Source organism: Ovis canadensis, chromosome 26, assembly GCF_042477335.2.
Source record: "Ovis canadensis isolate MfBH-ARS-UI-01 breed Bighorn chromosome 26, ARS-UI_OviCan_v2, whole genome shotgun sequence".
NCBI classification, from domain to species: Eukaryota; Metazoa; Chordata; class Mammalia; order Artiodactyla; family Bovidae; genus Ovis; species Ovis canadensis.
The window spans coordinates 50,036,977-50,049,297 of NC_091270.1; the positions used below are offsets into that span (position 1 = coordinate 50,036,977).

The 12,321-nt window shown below is 38.1% G+C and overlaps 1 protein-coding gene across 1 annotated transcript in view; it reads right to left on the reverse strand.

The window, feature by feature from the left end:
* Window positions 1–5,102: 5,102 nt before the first annotated feature.
* Window positions 5,103–12,321, reverse strand: part of LOC138430923 (A disintegrin and metallopeptidase domain 3-like) — a 118,274-nt gene continuing 111,055 nt past the window's right edge. Inside the window, exons 19-20 of the mRNA XM_069572946.1 lie at window positions 11,349–11,511; window positions 5,103–5,151 (exon numbers count right to left, since the gene is read on the reverse strand). Of these exons, the coding sequence (XP_069429047.1) occupies window positions 5,103–5,151; window positions 11,349–11,511 (212 nt within the window). The remainder of the gene's footprint in view (window positions 5,152–11,348; window positions 11,512–12,321) is intronic.

Here is a 12,321-nt window from a genome sequence, read left to right on the forward strand (position 1 = left end):
AGTATACAAAGACAATTTATACTGTCACAATTTATGTCTGTGCTCCATACAGTTTGCAAACCCAAAGTTCTTTTAACTTTTTCCCCTAAGTCATCTGTAATAGCCACATTAAAAGGCAATGGTTAAACTAGTGTTAATATATGTTTCATTTACACAAGTTTTATATGGGTTGAAGAAAATCATGAGGAATACATCATGGGAAGAGGGAATAATAATCATTATTATTAATAATGATTATTTTCTCAATTTTTATATACAGAGGAAGAGAACTTCCAATAGTCCTCTGTGCCTCTCCGACAGGTGTCCCACGTACATATCTTCAAAACAAACTCCTTTTTTACTCCCTTCTACTTCATCACTCCAACACCAAACTGGTTCTCACCAGCTATACAGTATGTCAACAGTAAAAGGTATCACTATCCATTGTGTCGGACTGTTTAAGTCTTTGCCGATCTCTCTTATTCTAAACCAAATACATCGAGCCAGTCAGCGCTTCAGCCAAGTCTACTCCTGTTAGGTCTCTCTTTGTTATTCTTTCCGTCTTATCCAGTCCTGCCCTCTTCACAATTTTACTGTTCATTTTGTTTCACTAGTCTCCATTCTGACTAAATCTGACTGCATTTTCTAATTTATCCCAGTGAAACTTGTAAAAAGCAGACCATGTCATGCTAAATCCTCCTTCACCACTTCAAAAATACTTCAACTACATTCCTATTCAGATAAATGAGAAAATGTAACCTCTGTATCATGGCATATCAGACTTAGCTCATGATTACCTATGCAGACCTTCTCTTTCATCATCCATAAGCTGTAAATTTTTTTAAATATTTTAAGAGCACATATTTAGGAACAGAGAGCTCTGGGTTAACTATGTAGCCTTGCTGTCTTCCAGCAAGGAACATCACGGAAGTACTGTTTATTACACTCTATATCCAAACTGTCAACTCACTCTATTGGTTCACATTCAAAATATATTCCTACGTCCATCTTTACTATCCCTGGTATGAGGTAATATACTTTCTCTCCTGGATCAGTCCTGAGGGTTTTTTTTTGTTTGTTTTTTGTTTTTTTTTTGTTGTTAGATCATTCATGTGCTTGAAAAGCTCCTACCTGGGTTCATGCATTGATAGCCCTGCCAGCTCGATGCCTGGGTGAGAGAGAGGTGGTTTATGGCTGCAGTGGAGCTGTGAATCTACCTGTGGGAAGCTCTCTCTTTACCTTTGGGAAAGTGTGAATACCTGGCTTCTCTTTTTGCTGAGATAAGGGCAGTTGGATTTATGCTGTACTGTTTTTTTAAAATAAGGAACTTTGTGTCGGAGGTGTCTCTCTGGCCCCCAGTGTATGCCTGTATTCCTCTCTTGTTGCCCTGCATCCAAATAAAAGCCTTCTGTGAGTTGACTCAGGTGACTCCTTTCAAACATCTAAACTGCATAATTATTTGTACCTCCCTTCAATTCATCGCTGACCCATCACTTGCTCAACAGGGCCTACTCAGTTGGACATATCTAAAATTGCTCCCCAGTTCCTCCTTCTCTCATCTTTTCCATATAATGAATTACCTTTCAGCACACTTTACAATCAACTTATAAAATATGTTTATGGAATGAATGTGTCACATTCTGGAGGCAAGTGTTTAATATGACCATAAAGTACTGCTGGCAGGAGAAGGCTATGAAAAACAGGAAAAAAAAAACCGCAAAAGAAAGCCTGAGATTGAAGCTATGACTTAAGAGTTGGAAAAAAAATATCCGAGAGATGGAGAGCTCAGTGTATTGCTCTAGGAGAAAATGAGCAAAGTTGTGTGGAGGTGAGGAGTGTGGGTGAAGGCACTCAGCATGATGACAAAACTACGATTGTAGGAGATGAGAAGGACAGCCACGGGCCAGAGTCTTCACCTAAGATGTGGGCTTTTAATATAACTTGCTGACAGAAGAGGTAGAGGCTACTCTAGGCAGAAATAAGACTACTTTACTTTGAGGCTACGAGTTATGAATATTTTCTTTGGTGGCAGAAAAGGAAATAAGATCCAATGACTTTATGCTCCATCGTGGTTACATATGGCAGCTAAGAGATGAACTTGTGATCCCATTCTTAGATGAGTTTCTGATTCTGTTCCTTTACTCTCAGTGATGTCTAATATGTGAAATATCATATATCATGATTTCTATATGCATTTGGTTTAGGAATACGAACAGTATATACAGAAGCCTTCTTTATCTCATCTTATTGTAAAGAATTATTCTTCTGCCTTGGAGGGTGAGTGCCTTTTAGCATTTGCCTGGCGTCTACTAGGTCCTCAATAAATGTACATATCATTCCCATCCCCAGTCTTATATCAGAAAATATGTGGCAAAACTGTGGAGTTCTTTAGAGATTCAGGACTTTTCTGGTGGCTTAAATGGTAAATAGTCCACCTGTAATGCAGGAGACCTGGGCTTGATCCCTGGGTAGGGAACACCCTGGAGAGGGGAATGGCTAGCCCTCCAGTATTCTTGCCTGGAGATTTCCAAGGACAGAAGAGCCTGGCAGGCTACAGTCCATGGGGTCGCAAAGAGTCGGAGACAACTGAGTGACTAACACTTTCACTTTTAAGAGTTTCAGCCCTGGAATATGATTATCTTAGTCTCAAACTCAAAAACTTCCTACCATTCCATACACATGGGGAATTACTTACATGCTTTATATCTGTTTTCTTATTTCTAAAACAAGGAGACCAATAACCAGGGAATCAATGAGGAAGAAATACAAGTGTTGGGAGGCAATGTGTATAAAACTCTCATTTAGACAATCTGTTAATGAAGATGAGTGTTTTAAATACACCAAACAAATACATGATTGCTCATAAATATTTTAAGAATGCATTTAAAATCCCTTTAAAGTAATTTCTTTTTACAAAAATTGTCGCCAATGAATCTGGATAATGTCTCCGGCCCCATATTCCGTGCTGCCCCATCTCTATTAATTGTTCAATTCAGTTCAGTTCAGTCACTCAGTCATGTCCGACTCTTTGCGACCCCATGAACTGCAGCACACCAGGCCTCCCTGTCCATCACGAACTCCTGGGGTTTACCTAAACTCATGTCCATTGAGTTGGTGATGCCATCCAACCATCTCATCCTCTGTCATACCCTTTTTCTCCCTCCCCTAATCTTTCCCAGCATTAGAGTCTTTTCAAATGAGTCAGCTCTTTGCATTAGGTGGCCAAAGTATTGGAGTTTCAGCTTCAACATCAGTCCTTCCATTGAACACCCAGGACTGATCTCCTTTAGGATGCACAGGTTGGGTCTCCTTGAGTCCTAGGGTCTCTCAAGAGTCTTCTCCAACACCACAGTTAAAAAGCATCAATTCTATTGTGCTCAGTCCAATAGAGAAGAGGTACTTTCTTCAGAGTCCAACTCTCACATCCATACATGACTACTGAAAAAATCACAGCCTTAACTAGATGGACCTTTGTTGACAAGTAATGTCTCTGCTTTTTAATATGCTCTCTAAGTTGGTCATAACGTTCTTTCCAAGAAGTAAGCGTCTTTTAATTTCATGGCTGCAATCACCATCTGCAGCGATTTTGGAGTGCCCCCCTCCTCCCAAAATAATGTCAGCCACTGTTTCCCCATCTACTTGCCATGAAGTGATGGAACCCGATCCCATGATCTAAGTTTTCTGAATGTTGAGCTTTAAGCCAACTTTTTCATTCTCCTCTTTCACTCTCATCAAGAGGCTCATTAGTTCTTCACTCTCTGCCATAAGGGTGGTGAAATCTGCATATCAGAGATTATTGATATTTCCCCCAGCAATCTTGATTCCAGCTTGTGCTTCCTCTAGCCCAGCGTTTCTCATGATGTACTCTGCATATAAGTTAAATAAGGAGGTTGGCAATATACAGCCTTGACGTACTCCTTTTCCTATTAGGAACCAGTCTGCTGTTCCATGTCCAGTTCTAACTGTTACTTCCTGACCTGCATACAGGTTTCTCAAGAGGCAGGTCAGGTGGTCTGGTATTCCCATCTCTTTCAGAATTTTCCACAGTTTATTGTGCTGCATACAGTCAAAGGTTTGGCATAGTCAATAAAGCAGAAATAGATATTTTTCTGGAACTCTTTTACCTTCCAGCATATTCTAGCTTCTTCGCACCACCAAATATCATGACAAGGCAAATGGGGTTGCTTAGGAAGTAGACAGTGCTGTCTAAAGCAATTATAGCCAATATGATGTTCTACTAGAAAGATACTGAGGGTTTACTGAGTAAATTCAGTTGTTCCTGGGCGTATATGGGCATGAGGGATACCCATGTGCCTAAAGTTTGAAAAAAACTCTGGTATATTTGTAAACATTTGGTAGAGTTATAAGCATTATCAGTGACTTATAAGCCTCCATTAGGTGGCTCAAAGGGTAAAGAATCTGCCTGCAGTGCAGGAGTGAAAGTGAAAGTCGCTCAGTCATGTCTGATTCTGAGAGAGTTCATGGAATTTTCCAGGCCAAAGTACTGGTGTGGGTAGCCTTTCCCTTCTCCAGGGGCTCTTCCCAACCCAGGGATCAAATCCAGGTCTCCAGCATTGCAGGCGAATTCTTTACTAGCTGAGCCACAAGGGAAGCCCTTGGTGCTGGAGATGCCTGTTCAGTTCCCTGGGTTCTGTTTTCTTAAATCTAAAATAAGGAAACCAATTACCAGGGAGTCAATGAGGAAGAAATACAAGTGTTGGGAGGCAATGTGTATAAAACTCTCATTTACACAATCTGTTAACGCAGATTGGTGTCTTAAATACACCAAACAAATACATGATTGCTCATAAATATTTTAAGAATGCATTTAAAACCCCTTTAAAACAATTTCTTTTTACAAACATTGTGGCTAATAAATCTGGATAATGTGAGTTAACATGAAACGTTTCTATAGAAGTATAAAGTAATATCAACACCAAATACTTTGTTTTAGTCTTTCTTTTAGTATATGATAGTAATGAGTAGATATCAAAATGATCAAATAATTGGAAACAATAAATGGAAATAATATATTTCCTATACTGAAGTACTGTTAAAATATTTTAAAAAATATTTAATGAATTATATAATTTTGTCAATAATTTGATTATTTTACTTCACCTTTACCTGTGCGACTGACTGCTGTTACTATTGCTGTTTTCTGATGGAGATCTGTATGAAAGAAATAGATTGTTTTAAGGTTAGGAAACACTGTAATCTTCAACGAACTCAAGAAGACAAAAACAACTAGTCTTTTACTAATTACTAGTTAATATGTACCAATATCCACTTTTCTTCCTATATCCCATTAAGGAATCATATATCCTACTGGGGTATATTTACCAATGGTAGCCTAACTTTTAAATCTATTAAACTTATTTTTGTGAATGATTTAAAGAATTATCTAAATTCTTATTATTTTTTTTACATGCAGCTTCCCAGTTTTCCTAACACCATTTGTTGAAGAGACTGTCTTTTCTCCATTGTATATTCTTGCTTCTTTTGTTGTAGATTACTTGACCATAGGTGCATGGGTTTATTTCAAGGCTTTGTATCCTGTTCCACTGATCTGTATTTCTATTTTTGTGCCAGTACCATATTGTTCTGCTGACTATAGCTTTGTAGTATAATCTGAAGTCAGGAAGGCTGATTTCTCCAGCTCCATTTTTCTTTCTCAAGATTGCTTTGGCTATTTGGGGTCTTTTGTGTCTCCATACAAATTTTAAGGTTTTCTTGTTCTAGCTCTGTGAAAAATGCCACAGAAAAGTTGATAGAGATTGCACAGAATCTATAGACTGCCTTAGGTAGCATATTAATTTTGACAATATTGACTTTCCCAATTCATAAACATGGTATATCTTTACATCTGTTTCTGTTTTCTTTGGTTTCTTTCATCAGCATCTTATAGTTTAAGTATAGGTCATTTGTCTCCTTAAATAAGTTTATTCTTAGGTATTTTATTTTTGTGATGTGATAGTAAATGAAACTGCTTCTTGAATTTTTCTTTCTGATCTTTCATTGTTAGTGTATATAAATGCAAGAGATTTCTGTGTATTAATTTTGTAACTTGCAACTTTAACAGATTCATTGATGAGCTCCAGTTGTTTTCTGGTGGCATCTTTAAGATCTATGTAGAGTATCAGGTCATCTGCAAACAGTGACGATTTAACTTCTTGCTTTCCAATTGCTAAATCACTTCAGTCGTGTCCGACTCTGTGCGACCCCATAGATGGCAGCCCACCAGGCTCCCTCATCCCCGGGATTCTCCAGGCAAGAACACTGGAGTGGGTTGCCATTTCCTTCTCCAGTGCATGAAAGTGACAAGTAAAAGTGAAGTCGCTCAGTTGTGTCCGACTCTTCGCGACCCCATGGAATGCCTCCGCCCATGGGATTTTCCAGGCAAGAGTACTGGAGTGGAGTGCCATAGCCTTCTCCAACTAGGATTCCCTTTATTCCTTTTTCTTCTCTGATTGCCGTAGCTAGAACTTCCAAAACTGTTAAATAAATGTGACAGTGGGCATCCCTGTCTTCTTCCTGATCTTAGAGGAAAGGCTTTCAGCTTTTAACCACTGAGTATGATGTTAGCTGTAGGTTTGTCATATATGGCCTTTATTATTTTGAGATATGTTCCCTCTATCCCAACTTTCTGGAGAGTTTTTATCATAAATGGTGTTGAGTTTGTCAAAAGCTTTTGTGGCATATATTGAGATGAGCATATGGCTTTTATTCTTTGCTTTGTTAATATGGTACATCACACTGATTGATTTGCACATATTTTTCCTTATAGCAGGCTTCCCTGGTGGGTCAGAGGTTAAAGCGTCTGCCTGCAATGCGGGAGACTTTCCCTATAGCACTATTTACAACAGCAAAGATATGGATACAACCTAAATATCCATCAACAGAAAAATGGATAAAGAAAATGTGGAACATATATACAATGGAATATTTTACTCAGCCATCAAAAAGAAAGAAATAAAGCGATTTGCTGCATTTTGGATGGACCTAGAGATTGTCATCTTATGTGAAGTAAGTCAGACAGAGAAGGAAAAATATTGTATGACATCTTTTAAGTTCAGTATCTAAATGAACTTATTTACAAAAGAAACAGACTTACAGACTCAGAGAGTGAACTTATGGCTTCCAGGGGGGAAGGATGAGGGGGAAGCTTAGATAGGGAGTTTGGGATGAATACGTACACACTGGATATGGATGTGTACACACATATTTAATATGGATAACCAACTAGGTCCTACTGTATAGCACATTGAGCTCTGCTCAGTGTTATGTGGCAGCCTGGATGGGAGGGGAGTTTGGGGGTGAATAGACACATACATATGTATGGCCGAGTCCCTTTGCTGTCTAGCTGAAACTATTACAACATTGTTAATCTGCTATATTCCAACATAAAATAAAAAGTTAAAAACTAACATGTCAAGTATTTTAAAAATTTCAAAGTTAAATCCATCTATTACTTTTCTCTATGTTATCTACATGGAAGACAGGGTGAAATATTAAAATATCTATGATAATGCTTCTCCAAAGTTAAAGACAATTTACACATGAATTCTTAAATTATCACGACTTTGATTATATTATTTCTATCAAATAACTATGTGAATAGTCATCTCAGTTCTGTTAATGAGCTCCTTAATGAGGCCTCTCTTTCAGTTATGTCTGTTTACACTTTGTGGTATTCACACAGCCTCCATTTTCCCTTTGGCTCCTATACACACTCAGTTCTTGTTGAAGAGTAATATTATGGTGTAGTTTCCTTGTAATGGCTATAGTTCTTTGGCTACAGATGGTAAAAATCAGGTTTGAACAGCCAATTTGGGATTATAAATCCTGACAGGACACTTGTTTAAACTAGATACACTTGCACAGCTATTTCTGTCTGTTGATGTCTCTTAACTAACAGATACTGGTTTTGAGAGGTTATTAGGATTTTTACTTGAAAATGAAACTAGAATGGTTGAGAGAGGTACTCTGGGCCATGTGTAAGCAGAGCAGTTCTTTTGGAGAGAATGAACAGAGACAAAAAGAGATGATGTCAATCATAAAAGCCTTTGGGTGATGGAGAGAATGACCAAGTTCACAGCCATCCAGTTCCTTACTACCCTTTTGCGTTTCAGCCCTACATCATTTACTGCCCTTGTAGCCCTGAAACAATTGACTGATGCTTTTAAAACTTAGGCAGATTTTGTTATTTATGGTCAGTGATATCTAAGTATACCATTTTTTCCAGAAGTCAGGTTCAGCTTTGCAAGTATTCAGATTTTTCGAACATGTCTTAAATAAGAGCCCAGGAAGACTTATGCCAAATATCATTCAATTAGATCAATTTATAACAACTGAATGATTATATAAATGTCCATGCGAATCATGCAGAATACTGCCCTGAATTTACTGGTTGCTGCTAACTTGTTCATAACTAAGATTAACTTACTTGGTAAGCAGAGGTGCTGATAGAAATTTTGTATCATTTTATCTCCAATAAACATATGAGAAACAAAAATGATTTACTTTGCAATGAAGGAACGAGACCCAGTCTTTACACTTACTTCTGCATTCTCATCGTCCTAAATATTTACTAAGCAAATTGTGAACAGTATTTGTGATACAGGAAAGAAAAAGCTGTATGAATGTGAAATAAGGTCAGACAGAGAAAGACAATGTATGATCCCATTTATATGTAGATCGAAAAAACCAAAACAAACAAACAAAAACCTCATAGATACAGAGAACAAATTGGTGTTGCCATATGTAATGGGTTGGAGTGAGGATGAGCAAAACGGGTAAGTAAGTTCAAAAGGTACAACTTCTATATAAAAAAATAAATGTCATGGGGATGTAATAGATAGCATGCTGACTATAGTCAGTAATAACTAACTGCATATATGAAACTTTCTAAAGGAGTAGATCTTAAAAGTCCTCATCAGGAGGAAAACAAAAAATTTGCAACTATGTATAACAAATGTTAACTAGACTTACTATGATCATTTTACATTATATACAAAGTATTACACACAAGAAACTAATATCATATAAGGTATTTATACCTCATTTTTTAAAAAGAAGCAATTAAATTTTGTTCCAGAAAAAGAAAAAATTGAGCAAGTACCTTAACTCTAATTTCAGAAACATGTGAGCAATATTAATTTCATGTAACATAGGCCAAGTCCTTTATATGTGCTTTCCCTCACTCTTTGTGATCTTATATTTTCTCACCTTCCCCGTATTCTATGCTGCCCCGTCTCTATTTGGCGTCATTCAGTTTAGTTCAGCCTCTCAGTCATGTCCGAATCTTTGCGACCTCATGGGCTTCAGGCTTCCCTGTCCATCACCAATTCCAATTCATTGTCACTGGCCCCATGTATTCTATGCTGCCCCATCTCTACTTCTCGTCTCTGGCCCCATATTCTGTGCTGCCCCATCTCTATTTATCATTCAATTTAGTTCAGCTGCTCAGTCGTGTCCGAATCTTTGCAATCCCATGAACTGCAACACGCCAAGCCTCTCTGTCCATCATCAAATCCCGCGGTTTACCCAAACTCATGTCCATTGAGTTGGTGATGCCATCCAGCCATCCCATCCTCTGTCGTCCCCTTCTCCTTCCACCCCCAATCTTTCCCAGCATCAGGGTCTTTTCAAATGAGTCAGCTCTTTACATTAGGTGGCCAAAGTATTGGAGTTTCAGCTTCAACATCAGTCCCTCCAATGAACGCCCAGGACTGATCTCCTTTAGGATGGACTGGTTGGATCTCCTTGCAGAGCAAGGGTCTCTCAAGAGTCTTCTCCAACACCACAGTTCAAAAGCATCAATTCTATTGTGCTCAGCTTTCTTCACAGTCCAACTCTCACATCCATACATGACTACTGAAAAAAATCACAGCCTTAACTAGATGGACCTTTCTTGACAAAGTAATGTCTCTGCTTTTTAATATGCTCTCTAAGTTGGTCATAACGTTCCTTCCAAGAAGTAAGCGTCTTTTAATTTCATGGCTGCAATCACCATCTGCAGTGATTTTGGAGTGCACCCCCCCCCCCCCGAAATAATGTCAGCCACTGTTTCCCCATCTATTTGCCGTGAAGTCATGGGACCGGATGCCATGATCTTAGTTTTCTGAATGTTGAGCTTAAGCCAACTTTTTCACTCTCCTCTTTCACTTTCATCAAGAAGCTCTTAAGTTCCTCTTCACTCATAAGGGTGGTGTCATCTGCATATCTGGGCTTATTGATATTTCTCCCAGCAATCTTGATTCCAGCTTGTGCTTCTTCCAGCCCAGCGTTTCTCATGATGTACTCTGCATATAAGTTAAATAAGGAGGTTGACAATATACAGTCTTGACGTACTCCTTTTCCTATTAGGAACCAGTCTGCTGTTCCATGTCCAGTTCTAATTGTTGCTTCCTGACCTGCATACAGGTTTCTCAAGAGGCAGGTCAGGTGGTCTGGTATTCCCATCTCTTTCAGAATTTTCCACAGTTTATTGTGATCCATACAGTCAAAGGCTTTGGCATAGTCAATAAAGCAGAAATAGATATTTTTCTGGAACTCTTTTACCTTCCAGCATATTCTAGCTGCTTCACACCACCAAATGTCAAGACAAGGCAAATGGGGTTGCTTAGGAAGTAGACAGCGCCGTCTAAAGCAATTATAGCCAACATAATGTTCTACTAGAAAGATACTGAGGGTTTACTGAGTAAATTCAGTTGTTCCTGGGCGTATATGGGCATGAGGGATACCCATGTGCCTAAAGTTTGAAAAAAACTCTGGTATATTTGTAAACATTTGGTAGAGTTATAAGCATTATCAGTGACTTATAAGCCTCCATTAGGTGGCTCAAAAGGTAAAGAATCTGCCTGCAGAGCAGGAGTGAAAGTGAAAGTCGCTCAGTCATGTCTGATTCTGAGAGAGTTCATGGAATTTTCCAGGCCAGAGTACTGGTGTGGGTAGCCTTTCCCTTCTCCAGGGGGTCTTCCCAACCCAGGGATCAAATCCAGGTCTCCAGCATTGCACGCGAATTCTTTACTAGCTGAGCCACAAGGGAAGCCCTTGGTGCTGGAGATGCCTGTTCAGTTCCCTGGGTTGGGAAGATCCCCTGGAGGAGGGCATGACAAATCACTCCAGTATTCCTTCCAGGAGAATCCCCATCGAAAGAGGAGCCTGGCGGGCTACAGTCCATGGGGTCCAAAGAGTCTGACACGACTGAGAGACTAAGAACACACACACACACACACACACACACACACAAACACAAGCATTACACCAATCTATACGAGTCCCTATTTAAAATATTCTGAATAACATTTGAATTTTCTCATAAAGCCTTTCATATATTGAATATAAAAAACAATGTGTTTACTTACTCCCCACTTAGTGTTCCCTTTTTGTTCCAAAATATTTTCATTTTATTCCATTTAAGAGCAACGATAGCCATTAAAATGAAGAAAGGTAATGAGACGTAGAAACTTATCATCAGGTTATTTTTTTGAGAGGCACGACGTCGTTTTATCAAGGCTGCAGTTTTAGCTGAAGACATAACAATATCTTTTAACTTTTTAAAAATGATAGATATCATTTTAGTAATTTGAATTATAAAAATTTGCAATTCAAATAATATAATCATAGAATACATTTAAACTTAAAAGTGCTTCCCAAACTTCTTTGTCTATACCTCAAAGTGCATTATATATTTCTTTTAAATATATATAATTTAATCTTTATATGTATATTTAATATTTATGTGTTACATTCTAACTTATTTCATTCTATCATCCTATCATATTCCTGTCTTACTGCACTGCTACTTAGAATATATTAGGTTGATATTACCATCTAACAGATTTTTCTATTTAAAAAAAGAGCAAAAAAAAAAAAAAAAGCTCCCCTGGAGAAAGGAATGGCTACCCACTTCAGTACTCTTGCCTGGGAAATCCCATGGACACAGGAGCCTGGCAGGCTCCATGGTGTTGCAAAAAGTCAGACACGACTCAGCAGCTAACACTAACACTCTCGCTCTCAGTGTGGATTTTCTAGTTTCAAGTCACCCTTTGGGGAACTGCCTCATTTTGCACTGCTTTGTGTAAAAATAAAGACTAGTATTTAAGACCAAAAAAAATTATTTTAAAAATTATTTAGTGAAAATTACAGATATAACTGAGGCTAATTAAAAAGAAACAGTAATAGTAGATGAGGTTAAATTTACATAACAAATGTAAAAAGTGATATAGTTTTAATTTTGATTGCATTAATTTAAAAAGTTGATATTCCCATTGGTATTATAAAGATATTGCATAAAACTAGAAAAGTAAATCTATGGCCAACTGGTCCAAATAAGCA